At 38.0% G+C, this 22814-nt stretch overlaps 3 protein-coding genes, 1 long non-coding RNA gene and 1 pseudogene across 7 annotated transcripts; 3 read left to right on the forward strand and 2 right to left on the reverse strand.

The window, feature by feature from the left end:
- The first annotated feature begins 4261 nt into the window (after window positions 1-4261).
- On the forward strand, window positions 4262-8494 carry LOC105177538 (uncharacterized). Of its 2 annotated transcripts, none has more exons than XM_011100729.3 (6): window positions 4262-4568; window positions 5501-5882; window positions 6282-6478; window positions 7033-7177; window positions 7334-7487; window positions 8030-8494. In XM_011100729.3, exons 1-6 carry the CDS (start codon window positions 4510-4512, stop codon window positions 8053-8055), a joined length of 963 nt encoding a protein of 320 aa, XP_011099031.1. In that variant the 5' UTR covers window positions 4262-4509; the 3' UTR covers window positions 8056-8494. The 2 variants fall into 2 exon arrangements, with proteins under 2 accessions (XP_011099031.1, XP_088741037.1); XM_088884911.1 differs by lacking the exon at window positions 4262-4568 and adding an exon at window positions 4843-5411.
- A 552-nt stretch (window positions 8495-9046) lies between these two features.
- On the reverse strand, window positions 9047-12935 carry LOC105177537 (receptor-like protein kinase FERONIA pseudogene; annotated as a pseudogene).
- A 1040-nt stretch (window positions 12936-13975) lies between these two features.
- Window positions 13976-16189, forward strand: LOC105177641 (uncharacterized). The gene is made up of 5 exons (XM_088885038.1): window positions 13976-13992; window positions 14747-14882; window positions 15355-15544; window positions 15596-15672; window positions 15947-16189. The coding sequence occupies exons 1-5, from the start codon at window positions 13976-13978 to the stop codon at window positions 16187-16189; spliced, it is 663 nt and encodes a 220-aa protein (XP_088741164.1).
- Window positions 16190-17802: 1613 nt separating this feature from the next.
- LOC105177536 (receptor-like protein kinase FERONIA) lies at window positions 17803-22089 on the reverse strand. 3 transcript variants are annotated; one of them, XM_011100727.3, is made up of 2 exons: window positions 21888-22089; window positions 17803-21464 (listed from the first exon to the last, which is right to left on the reverse strand). In XM_011100727.3, exon 2 carries the CDS (start codon window positions 20742-20744, stop codon window positions 18087-18089), a length of 2658 nt encoding a protein of 885 aa, XP_011099029.2. In that variant the 5' UTR covers window positions 20745-21464; window positions 21888-22089; the 3' UTR covers window positions 17803-18086. The 3 variants fall into 3 exon arrangements, with proteins under 3 accessions (XP_011099029.2, XP_088741032.1, XP_088741031.1); XM_088884906.1 differs by having other exon boundaries at window positions 17803-21467; XM_088884905.1 differs by having other exon boundaries at window positions 17803-21484.
- A 41-nt stretch (window positions 22090-22130) lies between these two features.
- On the forward strand, window positions 22131-22689 carry LOC148787016 (uncharacterized). Its single transcript, XR_016067345.1, has 2 exons — window positions 22131-22212; window positions 22310-22689. It is a non-coding gene; the product is annotated as an uncharacterized LOC148787016 (long non-coding RNA).
- Window positions 22690-22814: the final 125 nt, after the last annotated feature.

The following is a 22814-nucleotide window of genomic DNA, read 5'->3' on the forward strand; positions in this document are numbered from 1 at the left end:
AATATATCAAGGGATTTGATTATTATACTGTGAAGACGACAACCCAACAAAGGGCATGCAGAAACAGGGAGAAAAAACATTTCCCAATGACATTTATTGAGTTTTTTTTTCTTTTTCTGTGGAAATTTATGACATTTAATTGAGTTTGACCAAGTTATTTGATGATTCTTGTGATCTTTAACCCCAAAGATGGCGACGGTTAAAGTTGCTATCCGGATTCTTGATTTTAAATTTGTATTTGATAAATGAGATGAATTCATTTAATTTATTTATTACCAATCAGAAGTCCATACGAAAATTAAAAAGATATTTGGTTAAACTTACAAGTTATTCAAAATATTGTAGAAGGTGTATTAGTAATGTATATGTTATTCAAAATGGTGTTTTTAAATTTATTCAAAATGGTGTTTTTAAATTTATATTTTTTTATCTTTGCATTGACTAAATAATATGTCAAGTATTAATATTTAATATTAATTTATAATTTACCATAAATAACATTATTAGAGTAAATAAAAACTCATAAATTAATGATACCAAAATTAATATCTATAATAGTCATGAACACTCAACTTCAGTATTTAATTTGAACGTGCTTGATTGGCACCTCAAGTTGTTATTTATGAAGTTAAAATTCATAAATATAAGCTACATTTGATATATTTTAACTCTTATATTTTAATTTTCAATACTTCCATTATGAGAATATAGTGTGATAAAATAAGTTGATATAAGTCAAAAATTACGAGCAATTTTCTATTGATTTATGCAAAGTATGTTAAAATTGTAAATATTAAATTGTTTTTTCAAATACTACTCTGACTCTAACTTTTTCTCTATTTTACTTTTGTTTTCGAATACCCTCAACTTGAACTAAGGCTTTTAACTTACAGTAATTTTTACAACTTATTTCCATCATAATTTTTTTTTTAAAATACCTCTTTTATAATTAATACGATTGAAATTGAATAAAATTTGTTAAAATTTGGTGAAAATGAGAATGCTGGTCAAATTTGTAATTAAGAATGTCTGTGTGGGACAAAATTGCCGACAATAAAGACTGAAAACTACAATATATATATATATATATATATAATGTCCAATAGCAGGTAATGGGTCCTGCATTTGAATTCCATCATCTAGCTTTTAATTTTTTTTAATATTATTAACAATAATAATAATAATATATTTAGTTAGAACAATGCTCCCTAAACACTTTATTATATCTAGCTTAATAAAAAATTGGTAAATTAATCCCTATACCATCGTCGGTGCTGCAATGCCAATTTCCAATTATAGGGCACGGCATTGGGGTTTCTTCTACCAGTGTATAAATATTTAAAAATCATAGGGATAATAATGTTTCTTTTTCTTATATTTTGATTTAATTACATATAAAATTCTGTATGGTTTGAAAATTTACATTTAGTATTTTTGAAATTTGCTTTCATTTAATAAATATATCTATCTTTTAATCAAAATTCAACGAATTTGTTGATATTAACAAAAATAAATAAATGAAAATCGATATTTATTCTTGATTAACTTATTACTGACTTATTGCAGGTCAAATATTTTTTTTGTGATTAAACTACCCTTATAACGGTAACGATATGTATCTCCTCACATGCATCAACATATAAAAATGTATAAGGGTAATTTGATCATAAAAAGATTTGTTTTATATGACAACCGGGATCAATACGAATTTCTTTCATCCAAATTTTTTTGATAATATGATCAAGGCCGGTGAATTTTGACTAACATTGGAATTTATTTGTTAGAAGTAAGTTTCAAGGGTATTAGATGTAATTTTCCGAATCACAGAAGGTCTCTGTGTAATTATACAAAATCTTAGGGGAGGAGAGTGTAATTATTTCAAATTATAAATAATCAATATTTTTATTGATAATTTGGAGAGAATTAATATGCTAAAGAGTAATTTTTTATATTTAAAAGTAGCAGCGACAACATAGTTCTCTAATGCTTAAGTGATTCGGGCAAAAGAGATCGATAGAAAAGACGAAGAAAATTCTTACAATAAATGAGGTATCTATATCTTAAAATAGTTATGAAGTAGTTGTATGACCAAATATCAGTATTTGTAGGAATTCATGTGTCCTAATCTTAATTTTTGTAGTGTTGGATGATTGACGATGGTAATTTTTTACTACTGAATCGAACCGGATCAATTGCGAATCTACTTGAATAAAAATATGTGAATTCTCTATCATGTTTGAACATTTTAAAATCCTAGAAGTATTATTTTTGTTTTTTAAAAGTTGTTCTTCTTAGACCCCTCCTAACACTTACAAGAAAAGGGGAAAAAAAAAAAAGAAAGAAAGAAAACTTGATTATTTGAATAGTTTAGTAGTCTTGGTCATATGTGGAGGACAGAAGGACTCCAGCTCAAAACAGAACACCTAATCTAAATAAATTCAATTAACATATTTACGTAATTCAAAAATCTCCTCCAGTTATATATAGTTGCTCAAAATTTATTTTACGAGCACCAAATTATTTCAAGTGAAATTATAATAAAATATTTATACTGTAATACCCATAAAATACGAATTATTTGCATCCACCTCCGTTGAGGTTTTGGTCTTTGATATCCACATCCCTTGATGTTTTAATTTTTGGCAAAGAGATCCCCTCTTAGAATTTTTGGTCACAATTATATATTACTTCTTTTTATAATAAAGTAATACTGATGTTTATGACTCAAAGAAATTCGACCTAATGAAAAAAGAATTCTCAACATTCTAATAGGATCCATGACATTAGAATAAAAAAGACAAGTTTAAGGCCTCCCCATCAGGCCCACAATCTGTATGAGGAGAAGGGCCTAAGCTACTCACAGATCTTCCACACATAGCGTCCACTTAGATTGTCACGCATGACTTTTAGCCAACATAGACGACGTGTGTTCCCTTTACAGCCCTGACTCTTGGAGTAGAATGATCCCTTGTTGACCAAAGAGTCCTCAACAACGAAGAATCCTCCTCAGCTCGAAAACTTACTTTCCTCAACCAGATTAGTTGAAGATAAGATCGGATTATGATTTATCTTAACTCATCTCGAAATTAAAGAAAACGTGCAGAATCCTGCCGAGGGGGACACCCCCTCTAAATACAGGTTTGGTCTAGCGAGGGACACCTATGCTGGAATCTTGCTGACACTCTTTTGCACTCTTAACACAATTTATCTCACACAACTTATCACCATATCACGATTTTTAATTATAATTTATTTCTTGAAATTATTTTTACTTAAATCCGATACTAATTTAAACGTTGGAGTGCTAACATGTTGTTTTGCAAGTTCCGTTTCTCAAATTCTTTTATCTCTTGGCCAAGCCCAAAACTAAAGTCCAAGTTTGTTGAATCCGTACCCGTTCGGTAAGAAATTTCATAACAAGTTTTATAATTAAACAATCAAATTTTTTGAGTTGAGCTTTTGGAAATTTTAGCTCTAGTCAATCTTGGCCTGTTTTTCTTTCTTTTTTTTTTTCAATAATTATGTTTTTCAAATTAATGTAATATATTACTTTAATATTTAAGTATGATTTTCATCCTTATTGTTTATATTTCTAATATTAGCCATCTAAAACGAAAGTATAGTCTTAATCTGTTATTGGAAAAAGATGAATATGATTTTTCATTTAATTTTATTTAATTTATTTTCGCGTAATCAAAGTAAAAATAATTAGAGTTAATTAATTATTTTTTATTAACTAACCAAACAACAAAGTGTATCAACATAGTGATTAAATCAACCATTTGAATTGAATATATGCTTATATAATAAAGAAAGACTTTTTTTATTTATAAATAGCGGTTAATAATACTAATACACTAATTTTTAAATACTAATAATTAAGTAGTTTTAAAAAATAATTTTAATTAATCTTCTTCTTCATTTTTATTACAAAAGTAATTGAACGTAATTTTTTAACCCCATTATATTGATTTTTTTATTGTATCGATAATATTTTAAGGCCTTATTTACTTGATGTGATGGGATTTAAGTGATATTTTTAGAATTAGAATTCAGTTATAATCAACTATATTAACCAACTTTAGGTACTAATATCGGATCGATTTAAAATAAATTAAATAAAAAATTACTAAGTGATTATTTTCTATTAATAACTAAAGTAAAGGTGCCCTAAATTTATTTTTATTTTTTTAAAAAAATAATTTATTGAGTTATATATATTCATAATTAACAACTATACAACAGATAATAAAGTAACCACTAAAACCAACAGGAACAGCGAGGGTTGTCGTACCCGCGGCACAGCAGATCGCCACCGCCAACGAAGAACCTGATTTCTTTGTTTGAAATAAAAGAAACCTGACTTCCGCCCAACCGTTTTTCCACCAGACGCGCAGACGCAGACGCAGTGCTCAATTTCTTTTTAATTTTTTGGTCACAGTTTCAACTTCGCCTCGTGTTAGGGTTTTCTTTTTGTTTTAGGTGTTGTCTATTCTGATTGAGTGTTCGATGGATATTGGGGGAGGAGGCAGACAATCGTTTGGTCAAACGGAGATTAACTGGGACAAGTAAGCTTCGAGTTTATCTACTTTAATTTGTCTGTTAATTATTTCTTTCATCATTTATAGTTTGTTGAGGAATTTATTAGTTCCTTGCGATTGGTATTTGTTAATGAAATCTTTGTGATTGGTAATGGACATATACTTTGTACTAGAATAATTGCACTACTGCGTACTGGAGTATGGTAAGGTTTACGGCTGTCTGCTGCCGTATGTTGATGTGTAAGTTGAGTTTTATCGGATTGTGGAAGAAGAACACAGTTGCATTTTACTTATTCTTCTTTTCTTGGGTTTGGGTGTGTTTTTGGTGTGGGTGGGTCGTATTAGATTGGTTTGTTGGGATTTCTTTGTAGTGCAATTGCAGCGACATGATTCGCTTAGAGTTGGGGATTTGTTCAAGAATGTTAGTAATGTAGAAGTTCCTAAAGATTCCTTCCAAGATTTGAGTAATTTGTGATTGTGGCTGGTTAAGGGTTTGTTTAGTTGTGGATTAATTGTTTTCCACGGGTGATGAGGGGGGTTCCTTGCAAGACGTTGAGCTGAGATGTTTAGTGGCTTGGAGTGTTAACGTGGTTATTTCATTCATTTTGTTTCCAAGAGATTCTACTGAAAGAGATTTTACTAGCAAATATTTATTTGGGCAGCTTGGAAACGATAACTTAATAACCTCCCATTTATATTGTAATAAGTTCTTATTGTAATACCCAAATGCTGTTGTTTCCAAGAAAAACATTTAATTGATGTAGTAGATTATTAACCGTGTTCATTCTCCATGGGCATAAGAAATCTTCCATTATGTCTCATCACGGGTCCTGTATTTATTAGGCTGCCTTGTTTCTTGTCCCGATTGAGGTAACTACTGCTTGAGAAGATCTTGTTTTGTGCTATTATGTAAATTTGGTATCTTTCTAGTTATTAAATGCTTTTCTTCTCTACTGCAGGCTTGACAAAACTAAGTTCTATGTTGTTGGAGCTGGGATTTTTACTGGAGTTACGGTGGCACTTTATCCAATTTCAGTTGTGAAGACTAGGTTGCAAGTTGCTTCGAATGATGCTTTAGAAAGAAATGCATTTTCTGTAATCAGGGGTCTATTAAAAACAGATGGGATTCCTGGATTATATAGAGGTTTTGGAACTGTAATTACTGGAACAATACCTGCAAGAATTATATTTCTCACAGCATTAGAGACAACAAAAGTGGCTGCTCTCAAGATGTTGAATCCATTCAAATTGTCAGAGCCTACACAGGCAGCTATTGCAAATGGGGTTGCTGGCATGATGGCATCTTTTTGTTCACAAGCTGTTTTTGTTCCTATTGATGTGGTATGCGACAAGTACTCCATAAGTTCATCTTTTGTCCATTAAATTTCTAGATTATTTCTTATTTAGGGATACTTTTTGAACATTGGGGGACAGTGCCATGACCTAGGTTTGATTGAACGACCTGATGTATGTGTTAAATGCAAATAGGTTACGGTACGAAATAATTACCGTCATGTGTAAATATTATATGTTTAACCTTCTGATACCTTTACTTGCTGCTCTGTCCAAAACTCTTATAGTTCTTATTATTCTGTCCAAATCGTAGTATGTTGGAGAGTAAAATAAACATGTCTCTGATTTCACCTTTTGAGGTTGGTTGAAATTTGTTTGGCTTATCTTCTCTTGGTGCATTTTAAAATATCAGTTGCTTAAAGCTAATGCAAGTCATGTTTTCAAAAGGTTAGTCAAAGGTTGATGGTCCAAGGTTATTCTGGGCATGCAACTTATAATGGGGGCTTGGATGTTGTTCGTAAGGTCATTAAATCCGATGGCATACGGGGATTATATAGAGGCTTTGGTCTGTCTGTTATGACATATTCACCATCAAGTGCTGTCTGGTGGGCAAGTTATGGTTCAAGCCAACGCGTGATCTGGAGGTCTTTCTTTGAGCTTCAGTTTACTTGGTTATTTCTGTTAGATTAGAACTAACAGTTTTTTTCTTTATTATTGTGAAGTTTCTATCTTGCATGTTGCATCTTTTGATTTTTGGGTTTTAGTGTGATAAATACTGTTCAAGACTCTATTAGTCCTTGACTGAAGGTCATAGTTCTAAGTTTCTAACTGGTATAGATTTTTGCAGTACTATGTTTACAAGTTTTTCTTTCCCTATTCTTTCTTACCCAACTTAACTGAAATGTTTACTTTCTGTGCCACATGTGTTCACGAGTCATATCATGTTACCTAGAGTAGTTAGGAAATAGCATTCATATTTCCACAGGTATTTGTAATAGTTTTCTATTGGACATGACTTTTATTCTCCATAACTAATGCAGCCAGCAGCACACCTTTAGATGAAACCATGGAATGATTGATTTTTGTGCCAAGTTCATTTTCCTTTGTGTTTTTTTTTGTCTGTCCTCATATTTGGTTAGTCTTGTGATATTTTTCTACTTTCTTATGTCCCAACATTCATTTTGAATGTTTGCGGCAGACTGTTGGATCATGGTACTGGTTCTGATGGGAAAGCTCCAAGCGAAGGGAAAATTGTGTTGGTTCAAGCTGCTGGAGGAATTTTTGCAGCTGCGACGGCCTCATGCGTCACAACCCCATTGGATACCATAAAAACTCGCTTGCAGGTTGGGCTATTTATTTATTCTTGTACACTGGTCTCATAGTACACTATATTTTTTGCTTGGCAGCATTACGCTATACTAGAATTGTTTACGTGGAACTCCTTTAAGTGGTTTTTGTCTTAAAAAATTGTATCCAGTCAATGTTTTTATGTGCTCCAGGTGATTGGGCATGAAAAGAGACCCACTGCAAGGCAAGTGGTCAGAAATTTGATTGCAAATGATGGTTGGACTGGATTATATAGAGGGCTTGGCCCTAGATTTTTCAGCATGTCAGCTTGGGGAACTTCTATGATACTGGCCTATGAATATCTGAGTAAGGCCTTCTTTGCACCTCTTTTATCTTATCTGTTGTCATATCATTTTTACTACAAATGTCCCTTTTGTTAGGCATATAGGTTTATTATTTTTATTTTTTTGGGCATATTGGTTAATTAAGTCTGATATGTTCTGCTTGAATAGAAAAAATGTACAGAGATTAAACCTTTTGACAGCAATATTCTGGTCTTCTGTTTCTGTTGGCCATTGGTCAGTATTTTGTGTTGTTGTCTCGGACACATCTGCAGTCCATGGCAGAAAAACACTTTAAAAGATTTGTTTGCTTTGTGGAGCTTCCTTTTTACGTACTGTTTCTGCCACAATTAGAGACTGCTTTCATATGTTTAATAGTGGCTGTTGCTTGTTCATATTGTAATTTGCCACTATCACAAAATCCTATACAATGTTTCCAGTTGGAAGTTTAGAATTTATTTTATACGTCCATCCTTGTGGCAGCATGCCATAGCTGTGAAGCATTTCATCCCAGCTAATTTTTGAGTTCAAACTAATGGCTGTATGTTGTTTTTTTGGAACATGCAGAGCGCTTGTGCGCAATAGATGAATAGGCTCATGACCACAATCTATTGGGGCTGCATATGTTCACTGGGTGACATGATTTTGCGTAGAACCTGTCCATATAGAAGATATATAGGTTGTTGAAGTTACAGTAGAGATGTTCGCTCTGCATTTGAACTGGATAACAGATATCTTGCCGTCTATTACTGCAGAGTGGAAAGTCAGCGTCTTGGCAGTATATTATTATTTGCCAATTTAACAAAATATTGATGCCTAATTCTTTTTGGTGGATACACATTCTTTAGCATTGAACCACTGCATATTTTGTCATTCTCGACAAAAGAATTGTACTTGATGTAAGGTACAGCAGTTACAATAGATTGCCTGACCACAAGTTCCACTGCCCTGCTATATTTTTTCATGCTGGGGAAAACATCCTTTATTGTAGAGAGATTCGATTTCCTCAATTATGCGCAGTTTCCGAATTTAGTTGATGTATGAATTTAAGATTATTGTGGATTCATGGGCTCTGCTATTCAAAGACGGTAATTGAAAGAAAAAGTGCTTAAAAGATCAATCGACCTTCTACCTGCCTTGTATTGGAAGGTGAAAGCAAGGAGCATTTTGGAAGCCCCTCCTGTTGGCGGTATCTATCCGATAAAATGACTCGTGTGTTTTTCGTTGCCTTGACAAGTGAGGGAGCACAAGCACCTCCAGGAAGCGGAATATTTAAGTTACAATCACATATTATTCATAATTCGGGTGATTTAATAGTCTCTACTCAATGGGAAGTTTAATATCTTATTGAATTGATTATCTAATCTTCTCCAGTAATTTATTGATTGATTTGTAATATTAGTATATAGTCTTCTCAATTTACTAGACTTGGGTTTCTCTGATAAGGACATAAAGCCGTCAGCAAATTATTCTATTCGAGTTCCTGTTGCTACCTGCTTAAAGAGATTCTTGGAGTGGAATTCTTCAAATTCTTGCCTGTATAATTTTCTTCTCTTAATAGTACTAGATTGTCTTTGTGTCAGATTTTCCCGAATTCAGGGCTCCATCTCTTTTGGCTGCATTTGGCTAAGTTGATATCAGTACTAGAAAATATGAAACTTATACACCAGTCATGGATCACTTGATTTCTACAACAAACGACAGCTCAAAAATTGGGTGGATTGACTATAGCTTTCAGCCAGCCACCTTGGACCTTCGTGTCAATGATGAAAACTTTAAATCCCAAGTCCGCGCCGTGCCAGGAACTAACTTATAAAAATGTTACTGCCTGACAATTACCCAAGAGAAGAAACACAACCGATAGTAGGTAGTGGATATGAAATTCGATCAACATCTCAACGTCCTAAGGGGTTCATGATTTCAGAGAAAATATCCCCAGACTTCAACTTTTCACTGCTGGGGGTTGATAAACCGCTGCTCTTTGATCCAGACAGAGCAGCTTCACTACTCCCCCAAAGCATTTCCTCATCCGTTTTGTCTGGTTCTCCAACTGCGAGCAATGGCAATGATGGACTTGCTGCAAAGAAGCTGTCACCACCTTCCACCTTGTTGCTACCTCTACAGTCCGTCCCCTCTTGCTGCTGCATTGCAAACTCGAGCATCCAAAGGACATCACTCATTGCTGGCCTATCAATTCCCTTGTCGCTAATGCAGTGGATGGCCGTTTCCACGAATTTCTTCAAACACTCGGGTGCAATTTGATCCTTGAGATTGGAATCAATAATTTGCTCAAATGTCCCTTTCCTATAACAAAATTTAGCCCACTCCGCCAAGTTCACTTGCTCCTTTGGGAGGCTTGGAATTATGGCAGGCCTTGCGCATAAAACTTCCAACAATACTATGGCAAAGGAATAGACATCGGACTTGTCCGTCAACTGTTGTCGCCTGTAGTACTCAGGATCCATGTAGCCAAAGCTGCCTTTCACCACAGTGCTAACATGGGTCTGCGCGCCACCTGTTGGCCCTACTTTTGACAGGCCGAAATCGGACATTTTGGCCACCCATTTCTCATCTAGTAAGATGTTAGTGGACTTGATATCACGGTGAATGATGGCATGCTTAGCGCCAGTGTGAAGGTAGTGCAGTCCTTCGGCAGCGTCAATGCAAATCTGCAGTCTTTTCTTCCATGATAGTGGAGAATTCTGTGAATTGTAGAGATGCTCACGTAAAGTGCCATTCGCCATGTAATCATAGACTAAGATCATCTCTCCATTCTCATCGCAATAGCCAATTAAAGACACTAAGTGATGGTGCCTTAGCTTGGACAACATCTCGATTTCTGTCAGGAATTCGCGTGCTCCTTGATTTGACGACGGGTTTAATCTTTTAATTGCCACGGCAGTGGCTCCATCGTCGATGTACCCTTTGTAGACATTGCCAAATCCTCCCCTGCCAATCAGAAATTTCTCATGAAAGTTATCTGTAGCAATTTTGATCTCCCTCAGCAAGAAATGTCTGCATAAGTCGGACGGAAGTGATGAACCCGATCCATTGGTCCTGGTGGTGGACCTTGATGTGGTCGAGAAGGGCACCCATGGTGTCTTGGTAGCACTCGTAGTTCCAGAGTCCTTCATTTTTCGCTGCCTCCTGAAAATCAAGAAACTCAAGGCTGCAACTAAGGAAAGAATGCCCACGATGCTCCCTATAACAGCGTAAACAACCGATGATCCTCCTTTCCCCTTCTTCTCCAGTGGTGGATTCACCACTGCTGCAGGCGAGGAAGAAGTCGTCTTAGATCCAGGGTTGGAAGCTGCAAGACTCCGGCCAATGTCGCTGAGTTTGAAAATCTCTAAACCATTTAACAGAGCGCTTGAATACATTGGCAGTCCCTCCATGTTAGGGAACAAAGAAAGCCGTAGGTTTTTCTTCCCACGGTGGCCGTCGTCAGGAACCCATGTTATGTAGTCTCTGAAGATGGGAATTCCACGGCCACCGGACCAGGAAATGACGTCTGCTCGAGTTTCCTGCGTCTGGTTATTGACAGCAATTGTGAAAACCCTTCGGTTTTGCTCCGTTATTTCCTGCTGAAACTCGCAGAAATGGAATCTGAGCAGATAGTAAAACCCGGAATCAACGGGAAATGCCCACTCCAGACTTATGCTTGTGTTCGCCATCGCTCTGGCTGTTGTGTATACTATTTCCGGTGCACTGTAAGGCGGAGTCTGGTTAGTGTAGTTGATCTGGGAGTCCTCAAGATGAGGGGTCCAACCATGATTCTCCCCAAATATAAGGTCATCATCTTGGGACCAGGCCCGAAACATGCCGCGGGTAGGCCCGCTGTCGTCTTCAATTGCAACATCGGCACCGCCGCCCACGTTTAGCCGGTAAAGATTCTCCAGAGCGGTATCGTCCTTGAGATAAAACAGCTGGTCCACAAATTTGATGGGCACATCGTTTCCCCGGAAATAGAGTTTATCTGGAAGTGAAACAATTTCAATCCCATTGACAAAGGCAAAAGAGTTCTGATTCGGGGAGAAGGTCACATCCAGCCTCTGTTTTTCTTGAACATTGACGACAAATTCTTTCATAAAGGAAGGTCTTGAAGGCGACGGGGAGTTCAGAAAAGCACTGAAGTTGCTTAACAAAGTGAAGCCATTGGCAGTGACCGAGAAGAAAGATTGAGAAGTGTTGAAGCCGGAGTAGGTGTCGGGGTAGAAGTAAAGGCGAAGGAATTTCGCGCCTGTTAGGACGGGGAAAGCGTAGGTGAACGAGGAACGAAAAACACGGGCCGTTTGATAAGGGACTTGGAAAACGGAGGGGGCCATAGTGGAAGCCATGGAGCTCAAAGATATGCTGGCGGCGTTTGGTGGAGCGTAGCTTGAACGCTCGTCGCTGTCCCAGCTCCGACTGCTGGTATCGTTCAAGTTTGATAGTGAGCCGCAGTTGAGGAGGATGAGATCGGTGGCCGTGTATGCAGGCGTGGCGGCAGAGGTGGTTGGGATTCTTGGAAAGATGTGGAGGAGAAGGAGAAGGTAAAGAGAGTAGGTGAGCAGCATTTTTAATGGGGGAATAGAAGAGGTTTCAGCTCAGGCTGCTGAACAGAGCTCTCTGCAATCAAACTCTATATGAAGGAAGAGGCCAGAAATGAAAAGATTAAAGCTTGAGAAAGAAGACTTGCAAGTCTTTGCAGTAGAACAAGTCAATGCAATTATATATATATGGGTATGTTATCTTTATATTATTCATTTTAAATAACTCATTGTTCATGTAATAACGAGATAAAAGAATTGAACCAACAGTGAGAAGACTCTCCATCACATCACTTAACATTTCTCCTTCCGACAATAACAACAGCTGCTCCAAACAAACACAACCGGAAATGTTAGACTGATCCCAAGTAGTTTAAAGTTACACACAAAAGCAAGAAAAGAAAACGAAACTTGATCAAGCATCCCGATCGCAGAGATTCTTGAAGTCACAAGGTCGTTTGTAGAGCTTGTTGGTAGTAGGGAAGCAACTGCTATAAACTTCAGCGTCGCAGTATCGCTTATTCTGCTTCATAGATTCGTAGGAAACCACGGGTGGTTTCCCCCCTAAAACCCTTCTGCTAATCTCCGACCCACCCATTAGAAATTCTGCTTCATCGTCAATTCTCCACCCATGGCCGCTGGTGCTGTTCAAACAATCGGCAGTGTCGTTCAGGCATGAGAATAAGAGACAAACACACATGTAAATGCAAGAATTCCTCAAGATTGTCGCCATATTTCTCTATCACACCACTCTGATCTAAACGTGTTGATTCCAATTAGTGAAAATGATGAACTCACGGACTTGAATTAGTATGTCTATTGCCACCTCTTTTTTAATTGTTTCTTGCTTTGTATTTTAGCAAATTGCTGGATACGAATCTTGCTCCAATTATTTTATCTTCACATAAAGATGAATGAGTTAGTAGTTGTCTTCTGTTCCATCTTACTATACTGATAAATGATTGTCATCGTTGCCCCACTTGATCAATGAATTTTGGTTTTGGTGAAAATATTGTCGGCAATGCACAGTTGCGTTTGATGTCGTATGGGTCCCTATGGAGTTGGAGAGATTGGTCCCTTGATACGAGGCCACCTGAAGCTTGACGAGGGCCAAGTAACCCATGTACCAGAATTGGTGAAAATATCCACCTGTTTCCGTTTTTAGGAACAACCCAATGGATTGGACGACTCAAAATTTGAATTCGAATTTGGTTTGTGAATATGAGTATGATGGGCTTGTGTTAAAAAGGATAAAAAAGACATCCTTGTATTCACAAGATGGACATTTGTAGTACTTGCTCTCTGGCGTCTAGACCGATGCAACTGCCATAAACTTTAGTGTCTAATAATATCTGAGGTAAATTTAAGGAAATTCATGCATCTTATATATAGACCTTTTGTGTATTAATCCAGATAATTTGAAGTTTTAGAAGGCAGTTCTGCTAAGTACTACTTATGTTTCCCTGCACTAGTGCACGAACTTGTGTGCTACTTCAGATTGTGAAAAAAATTTGGCACGAGGCAATCTCAAGGACCAACGGGGATGCAATCTATACAATCATGACTCTTCCTGACTGGGCAAAATATCTACTACCTGTATTCAGCTCTTCATGAGTTGAGCACCTTAATTACCTTCTGCGGTTTCCTGCTACTTTAATGCGAGTCTTGTCACTATATCAGACGGCCAGTCAGTTCCATGATCAACCAAACACCTTCCTGCTGTCTCTATGAATGTTTTAAGACTATCTGGTGATATTCGTCCAACCAGAATTGGATCGATACAACCAGCAAGGTTACCTCTCATGCACGACTTAATCCAATGGGCCAGACTCACTTGATACATCCGTTACTCTGTTAATTATTTCTTTCATGATTAGGAGTTAGTTGTGGAAGGAATTTATTAGTTCCTTGCGATTGGTATTTGTTAATGAAATCTTTTGCGATTGGTAATGGACATATACTTTGTACTAGAATAATTTCACTAATGCGTACTGGAGTATGGTAAGGTTTACGGCTGTCTGCTGCCACATGTTGACGTAAGTGAGTTTTATTGGATTGTGGAAGAAGAACAAAGTTGCACTTTACTTATTCTTCTTTTTCTTGGGTTTGGGTGTGTTAATCGTATTAGATTGGTTTGTTGGGATTTCTTTGTAGTGCAATTGCAGCGACAGGATTCGCTTAGAGTTGGGGATTTGCTCAAGAATGTTAGTAATGTAGAAGTTCCTAAAGATTCCTTCCAAGATTGGAGTAATTTGTGATTGTGGCTGGTTGAGGGGTTTGTTTAGTTGTGGATTAATTGTTTTCCACTGGTGATAAGGGGGGTTCCTTGCAAGATGTTGAGCTGAGATGTTTAGTGGCTTTGAGTTATTTCATTCATTTTGTTGCCAAGAGATTCTACTGAATGAGATTAAACTTTTAAGATTTTACTGGCAAGGACTTATTTGGGCAGCTTGGAAATGGAGCATGGAAACGACAACTTAATAACCTCCCATTTATATTGTAATTGATTGTAATAAGTTGTTATTGTAATACCCAAATGCTGTTGTTTCGAAGAAAAACATTTAATTAACGTAGTAGATTATGAACCGTGTCCATTCTCCATGGGCATAAGAAATCTTCCAGTATGTCTCATCATGGGTCCTGTATGTTTCTTGTTCCTGATTGAGATAACTAGTGCTTGAGAAGATCTTGTTTTGTGCTATTATGTGAATTTGGTATCTTTCGAGTTGTTAAATGCTTTTCTTCTCTACTGCAGGCTTGACAAAACTAAGTTGTATGTTGTTGGAGCTGGGATTTTTACTGGAGTAACGGTGGCATTGTATCCAATTTCAGTTGTGAAGACTAGGTTGCAAGTTGCTTTGGATGATGCTTTAGAAAGAAATGCATTTCCTGTAATCTGAAACGTTATGGAAGCAGAAAGAGGTGGGAAAGAAAACAGAGCGAAGAAGAAAGAAGTGAAAGCTGCAACTCCATTAAATTTTTCATTGAAAAACTCAAAATGAATCCGCTCATTACATATAAGAACCAGTCTGATATTCTTCTTTCCCAAAAATTACAACTAAAAATGGAGAACCAAAGCTCTTCAATCTGCTGCTTCTTTCCTTTTTCTGCAAGCTCAAGCTTCAGAGCTCAGGGGCGAGACCATCCACGCCTGCCTCCACGTGTCCCTCTGTCAGGTCCCCTGCCGTTTTCTCCAGATTGCCCTAATTGAGCCAAAACGTCGCCGTTGCTTCCTTCGTCTTCTAATCCGCCCCCAATCTTGAATTCGCCCTTGATCGTGTGGCTCTGGTTCATCCTCTTCGTCGAACGGCCATTTCGAAGAATCGTGACGAAATGCATAACAGGAACACGTAAATTTAACAGGAACATGTAATTACAGGAACAATACCAGGAAGAATTATATTTCTCACAGCATTAGAGACAACAAAAGTGGCTGCTCTCAAGATGTTGAATACATTCAAATTGTCAGAGCCTACACAGGCTATTGCAAATGGGGTTGCTGGCATGATGGCATCTTTTCGTTCACAAGCTGTTTTTGTTCCTATTTTTTGTGGTATGCGGCAAGTACTTCCATAAGTTCATCTTTTGTCCATTAAATTTCTAGATTATTTCTTAGTTAAGGATACTTTTTTGAACATTGGTGGACAGCGCCATGACCTAGGTTTGATTGAACGACCTGATGTATGTGCTAAATTGCAAATAGGATACGGTACGAAACAATTACCGTAATGTATAAATATAATATGTTTAACCTTCTGATACCTTTACTTGCTGCTCTGTCCAATACTCTTATAATTCTATTATTCTATCCAAATCGTGGTATGTTGGAGAGTAAAATAAACATGTCTCTGATTTCACCTTTTGAGGTTGTTTGAAATTTTGTTTGGCTTATCTTCTCTTGGTGCATTTTAAAATATCAGTTGCTTAAAGCTAATGGAAGTCATGTTTTCAAAAGGTTAGTCAAAGGTTGATGGTCCAAGGTTATTCTGGGCATGCAACTTATAATGGGGGCTTGGAAGTTGTTCGTAAGGTCATTAAATCTGATGGTATACGGGAATTATCTAGAGGCTTTGGTCTGTCTGGTATGACATATTCATCATCAAGTGCTGTCCGGTGGGCAAGTGATGGTTCAAGCCATCGCCTGATCCGGAAGTCTTTCTTTGAGCTTCAGTTTACTTGGTTATTTCTGTTAGATTAGAACTAACAGCTTCTTCTTTATTATTGTGAAGTTTCTATCTTGCATGTTGCATCTTTTGATTTTTGGGTTTTAGTGTGATCAATACTGTTCAAGACTTAGTCCTTGACTGAAGATCATAGTTCTAAGTTTCTAACTGGTATAGATTTTTGCAGTACTATGTTTACAAGTTTTTCTTTCCCTCTTCTTTCTTTACCCAACTTAACTGAATGTTTACTTTCTGTGCCACATGTGTTCACGAGTCATATGTGTTTCCTGGAGTAGTTAGGAAATAGCATTCATATTTCCACAGGTATATGTAATAGTTTTCTATTGGACATAACTTTTATTCTCCATAAGTAATGTAGCCAGCAGCAGACCTTTAGATGAAACCATGGAATGATTGATTTTTGTGCCAAGTTCATTTTCCTTTGTGTTATTTTTTTGTCCGTCCTCATGTTGGGTTAGTCTTGTGATATTTTTCTACCTTCTTACGTTCCAACAATCATTTTGAATGTTTGCAGTAGACTGTTGGATCACGGTACTGGTTCTGATGGGAAAGCTCCAAGCCAAGGGAAAATTGTGTTGGTTCAAGCTGCTGGAGGAATTTTTGCAGCTGCGACGACCTCATGCATCATAACCCCATTGGATACCATAAAAACTCGCTTGCTGAAGGAATATAGAAGATATTTACGTTGTTGAAGTTACAGTAGAAATGTTCGCTCTGCATTTGAACTGGATAACAGATATCTTGCCGTCTATTACTGCATAGTGGAAAGCCAGCATCTGGGCAGTATTGTTATTTGCCAATTTAACAAAATATTGATGCCTAATTCTTTTTGGTGGATACACATTCTTTAGCATTGAACCACTGCATATTTTGTCATTCTCGACACAAGAATTGTACTTGATGTAAGGTACAACAGTTACAATAGATTGCCTGACCACAAGTTCCACTGCCCTGCTATATTTTTTCATGCTGGGGAAAACATCCTTTATTGTAGAGTGATTCAATTTCCTCAATTATGCGCAGTTTCCGAATTTAGTTGATGTATGAATTTAAGTTTATTGTGGATTCATGGGCTCTCTGCCATTCAAAGACGGTAATTGAAAGAAAAAGGGCTTAAAAGATTAATCGACCTTCTACCTGCCTTGTATTGGAAGGTGAAAGCAAGGAGCATTTTGGAAGCCCCTCCTGTTGGCGGTATCTATCCGATAAGATGACTCGTGTGTTTTTCGTTGTCTTGACAAGTGAGGGAGAACAAGCACTTGAAGGAAGCGGAAGATTTAAGTTACAATCACATATTATTCATAATTCGGGTTATTTAATAGTCTCCACTCAAAGGGAAGTTTAATACCTTAATGGATTGATTATCTCATCTTCTCCAGTAATTTATTGATTGATTTGTATTATTAGTATATATAGTCTTCTCATACACGTTCAATTTACTAGACTTGGGTTTCTCTGATAAGGGCATAAAGCCGTCAGCAAATTATTCCATTCAAGTTCCTGTTGCTACCTGCTTAAAGAGATTCTTGGAGTGGAATTCTTCAAATTCTTGCTTGTATAATTTTCTTCTCTTAATAGTACTAGATTGTCTTTATGTCAGATTTTCCCGAATTCAGGGCTCCATCTCTTTTGGCTGCATTTGGCTGTTGATATCAGTACTAGAAAATACAAAACTTATACACCAGTCATGGATCATTTAATTTCTACAACAAACGACAGCTCAAAAATTGGGTGGATTGACTATGTCTTTCAGCCAGCCACCTTGGACCTTCGTGTCCAATGATGCAAACTTTAGATCCCAAGTCCGCGCCTCGCCAGGAACTAACTTAGAAGAATGTCACTGCCTGACAATTACCCAAGAAAAGAAACACAACCGATAGTAAATAGTGGATATGAAATTCGATCAACATCTCAACGTCCTAAGGGGGTCATGATTTCAGAGAAAATATCCCCAGACTTCAACTTTTCACTGCTGGAGGTGGATAAACCGCTGCTCTTTGATCCAGACAGAGCAGCTTCACTACTCCCCCAAAGCATTTCCTCATCCGTTGTGTCCGGTTCTCCAACTGCGAGCAACGGCAATGATGGACTTGCTGCAAAGAAGCTGTCACCACCTTCCGCCTTGTTGCTACCTCTACAGTCCGCCCCCTCTTGCTGCTGCATTGCGAACTCGAGCATCCAAAGGACATCACTCATTGCTAGCCTATCAATTCCCTTGTCGCTAATGCAGTGGATGGCCGTTTCCACGAATTTCTTCAAACATTCGGGTGCAATTTGATCCTTAAGATTGGAATCAATAATTTGCTCAAACGTCCCTTTCCTATAACAAAATTTAGCCCACTCCGCCAAGTTCACTTGCTCCCTTGGGAGGCTAGGAATTATGGCAGGCCTTGCGCATAAAACTTCCAACAATACTATGGCAAAGGAATAGACATCAGACTTGTCCGTCAACTGTTGCCGCCTGTAGTACTCGGGATCCACGTAGCCAAGGCTGCCTTTCACCACAGTGCTAACGTGGGTCTGCGCCCCACCTGTTGGCCCTACTTTTGACAGGCCGAAATCGGACATTTTGGCCACCCATTTCTCATCTAGTAAGATGTTGGTGGACTTGACATCACGGTGAATGATGGTATGCTTGGCGCCAGTGTGAAGATAGTGCAATCCTTCGGCTGCGTCAATGCAAATCTGCAGTCGTTTCTTCCATGATAGTGGAGAATTCTCTGAATTGTAGAGATGGTCACGTAAAGTGCCATTCGCCATGTAATCATAGACTAAGATCATCTCTCCATTCTCATCGCAATAGCCAATTAAAGACACTAAGTGATGGTGCCTTAGCTTGGACAACATCTCAATTTCTGTCAGGAATTCGCGTGCTCCTTGATTTGACGACGGGTTTAATCTTTTAATTGCCACGGCTGTGGCTCCGTCATCGATGTACCCTTTGTAGACATTGCCAAATCCTCCCCTGCCAATCAGAAAATTCTCATCGAAGTTATCTGTAGCAATTTTGATCTCCTCTAGCAAGAAATGTCTGCATAAGTCGGACGGAAGTGATGAACGCGATCCATTGGTCCTGGTGGTGGACCTTGATGTGGTCCATAAAGGCACCCACGATGTCTTGGTAGCACTCGTTGTTCCAGTGTCCTTCAGCTTTCGTCGCCGCCTGAAAATCAAGAAACTCAAGGCTGCAACTACCGAAAGAACGCCCACGATGCTCCCTGTGACAGCGTAAACAACCGTTGATCCTCCCTTCCTCTTCTTCCCCAGTGGTGGATTCACCACTGCTGCAGGCGAGGAAGAAGTCGTCTTAGGACCAGGGTTGGCAGCTGCAAGACTCCGGCCAGAGTCGCTGAGTTTGAAAATCTCTAAACCATTTAACAGAGCGCTTGAATACATTGGCTGTCCCTCCATGTTAGGGAACAAAGAAAGCCGTAGGGCTTTCTTCCCACGGCGGCCGTCGTCAGGAACCCATGTTATGTAGTCTCTGAAGATGGGAATTCCACGGGCGCCGGACCAGAAAATGACGTCTGCTTGAATTTCCTGCGTCTGGTTATTGACAGCAATTGTGAAAACCCTTCGGTTTTGCTCCGTTATTTCCTGCTGAAACTCGCAGAAATGGAATCTGAGCAGATAGTAAAACCCGGAATCAACGGGAAATGCCCACTCCAGACTTAAGCTTGTGTTCGCCATCGTTCTGGCTGTTTTATACACTATTTCCGGTGCACTGTAAGGCGGAGTCTGGTTAGTGTAGTTGATCTGGAAGTCCTCAAGATGAGGGGTGAAACCAAAATCCGACCCGAATATAAGGTCATCATCTTGGGACCAGGCCCGAAACATGCCGCGGGTAGGCCCGCTGTCGTCTTCAATTGCAACATCGGCACCGCCCACGTTTAGCCGGTAAAGATTCTCCAGAGCGGTATCGTCCTTGAGATAAAACAGCTGGTCCACAAATTTGATGGGCACATCGTTTCCCCGGAAGTAGAGTTTATCTGGAAGTGAAACAATTTCAATCCCATTGACAAAGGCAAAAGAGTTTGGATTCGGGGAGAATGTTACATCCAGCCTCTGTTTTTCTTGAACATTGACGACAAATTCTTTCATAAAGGAAGGGCTTGAAGGTGACGGGGAGTTCAGAAAAGCACTGAAGTTGCTTAACAAAGTGAAGCCATTGGCAGTGACCGAGAAGAAAGATTGAGAAGTGTTGAAGCCGGAGTATGTGTCGGGGTAGAAGTAAAGGCGAAGGAATTTCGGGCCTGTAAGGACGGGGAAAGCGTAGGTGAACGAGGAACGGAAAACACGGGCCGTTTGATAAGGGACGTGGAAAACGGAGGGGGCCATAGAGGAAGCCATGGAGCTCAAAGATATGCTGGCGGCGTTTGGTGGAGCGTATCTTGAACGCTCGTCGCTGTCCCAGCTCCGACTGCTGGTATCGTTCAAGTTTGATGGTGAGCCGCAGTTGAGGAGGATGAGATCGGTGGCCGTGTATGCAGGCGTGGCGGCAGAGGTGGTTGGGATTCTTGGAAAGATGTGGAGGAGAAGGAGAAGGTAAAGAGAGTATGAGAGCAGCATTTTTAATGTGGGAAGAGAAGAGGTTTCAGCTCAGGCTGCTGAACAGAGCTCTCTGCAATCAAACTCTATATGAAGGAAGAGGCCAGATATGAAAAGATTAAAGTTTGAGAAAGAAGACTTGCAAGTCTTTGCAGTAGAAGAAGTCAATGGCATTTATGTCGGGGCCACAATATGTCAACATTTTAGAAAAAATGAATGCCCAATTCTCTTCTCTTTGGATTATTGGTCCAAAGTATTATTATTATCTTTTCTAATTCCAATCAAATTTTAACATCACTATTTCATGACAGGGTTACTTTTTTTTTTAAAAAAAAGAAAAATTAACCATAGTGTTATATTTGTCATAAAAGTACAAAAAAATTGGTATAATTATATCACTTAACATTTATTTTGAGTATAGAGAATTTTTCATTTTTATATTAATAATATAAATAATAATTATACGGTGGCAAGTATGATTAGTTCATATAGACTAAAATTTTTGATGTATTCTATATTACATAAAATTGACAAGCATCCTATTGATGTTCATATTTTTCAATAATTATCTTTAATTTATATATATATATATGTGGGTATGTTATCTTTATATTATTCATTTTAAATAACTCACTATTCATGTAATAAGGACATAAGAAAAATTGAACCAACAGTAAGAAGACTCAACTTTGATTCCTCCATTACACCACTTGACATTTCTCCTTCCGACAATAACAACAGCTGCTGCAAACAAACACAACCTGAAATGTTCAACAGATCCCAAGTAGTTTAAAGTTACACAGAAACGCAAGAAAAGGAAACGAAACTTGCACTTGAAATTACTGAGAAACTTGATCAAGTAATGAAATGGTTTTATGTATATCAAACATATTGCCTTATATTTTGAAGTCGTTTACGCGACTTCCTTAAGTTGCTAGCCGGGATAGTTAGTTAATTAGTTAGAGTACACATGTATATATTTCTTCAGGGTGCAGTCGTCTTCTCATGAACAAGAAATCTGCTGCAGAAACAAAATTTCGCTTCTTGAAATCAAAACAAGAAAACTTCCTGTTCTAAGCTCATGGATTCTCCCATACACTTCGTAGCTTGAATCTTTACAGGTTTACCCGCTAAAAACCTTCTGCTAATCTACGACCCACTCACCAGAAATTATGTTTCATCGTCGCCAATTCTCCACCCATGGCCGCTGGTGCTGTTGAAGCAATTGGCAGTCTCGTTCAGGCATGAGAGTAAGAGACAAACACACATGTAAATGCAAGTATTCCTCAAGATTGTCGCCATATTTCTCTATCACACTACTCTCTGATCTCTGCGTGTTGGTTCACCAATTAGTGAAAACGATGAACTCATAGACTTGAATTAGTATGTATATTGCTACCTCTTTTTAATTGTTTTCTGCTTTGTATTTTAGCAAATGGCGGGATATGGATCTTGCTCAATTATTTTATCTTCACATAAAGACGAATGAGTTAGTAGTCTTCCGTTCCATGTTACTATACTGATAAATGATTGTCATTGTTGCCCCACTTGATTAATGAATTTTGGTTTTGGTGAAAATGTTGTAGGCATTTGATGTCGTATGGGTCCCTATGGAGTTGAAGAGATTGGTCCCAAGAACAGTAAAGAAGTAGACATTGGGTCGATAAGAGGCCGCCTGAAGCTTGATGAGGCCCGCTCAAGTACTCAAGCTGTCTTTACTCTTTAGGAACAACCCAATGGATCATACTCAAAATCTGAATTTGAATTTGGGTGTGACTGTGAGTGTGATGGGCGTGTGTTTTACAAAAAAAAAAAAGGACATCCTTGTAGTAACAAGGTCGACTTATGTAATACTTGCTCTCTGATCCGGAGCAGGCAGTCTTGGTCAGGCATGAGAGTAAGAGCCAAACACACATGTAAATGTAAGTATTCTTCAAGATTGTTGCCATATTTCTCAATCACTGCATTCTCTCTGAGTGTTTGTTTCATTAGTCCATGCATGCTAGCTCCCATGTTGTGTGATGTAGTATTGAAAAGCAAAATGCATTTAATTATGTAATATTGAAACAGAAGAAAGAGATTAACTTTCTA

Source organism: Sesamum indicum, linkage group LG9 (genome assembly GCF_026168435.1).
Source record: "Sesamum indicum cultivar Baizhima isolate 11 linkage group LG9, ASM2616843v1, whole genome shotgun sequence".
Taxonomy (NCBI): domain Eukaryota; kingdom Viridiplantae; phylum Streptophyta; class Magnoliopsida; order Lamiales; family Pedaliaceae; genus Sesamum; species Sesamum indicum.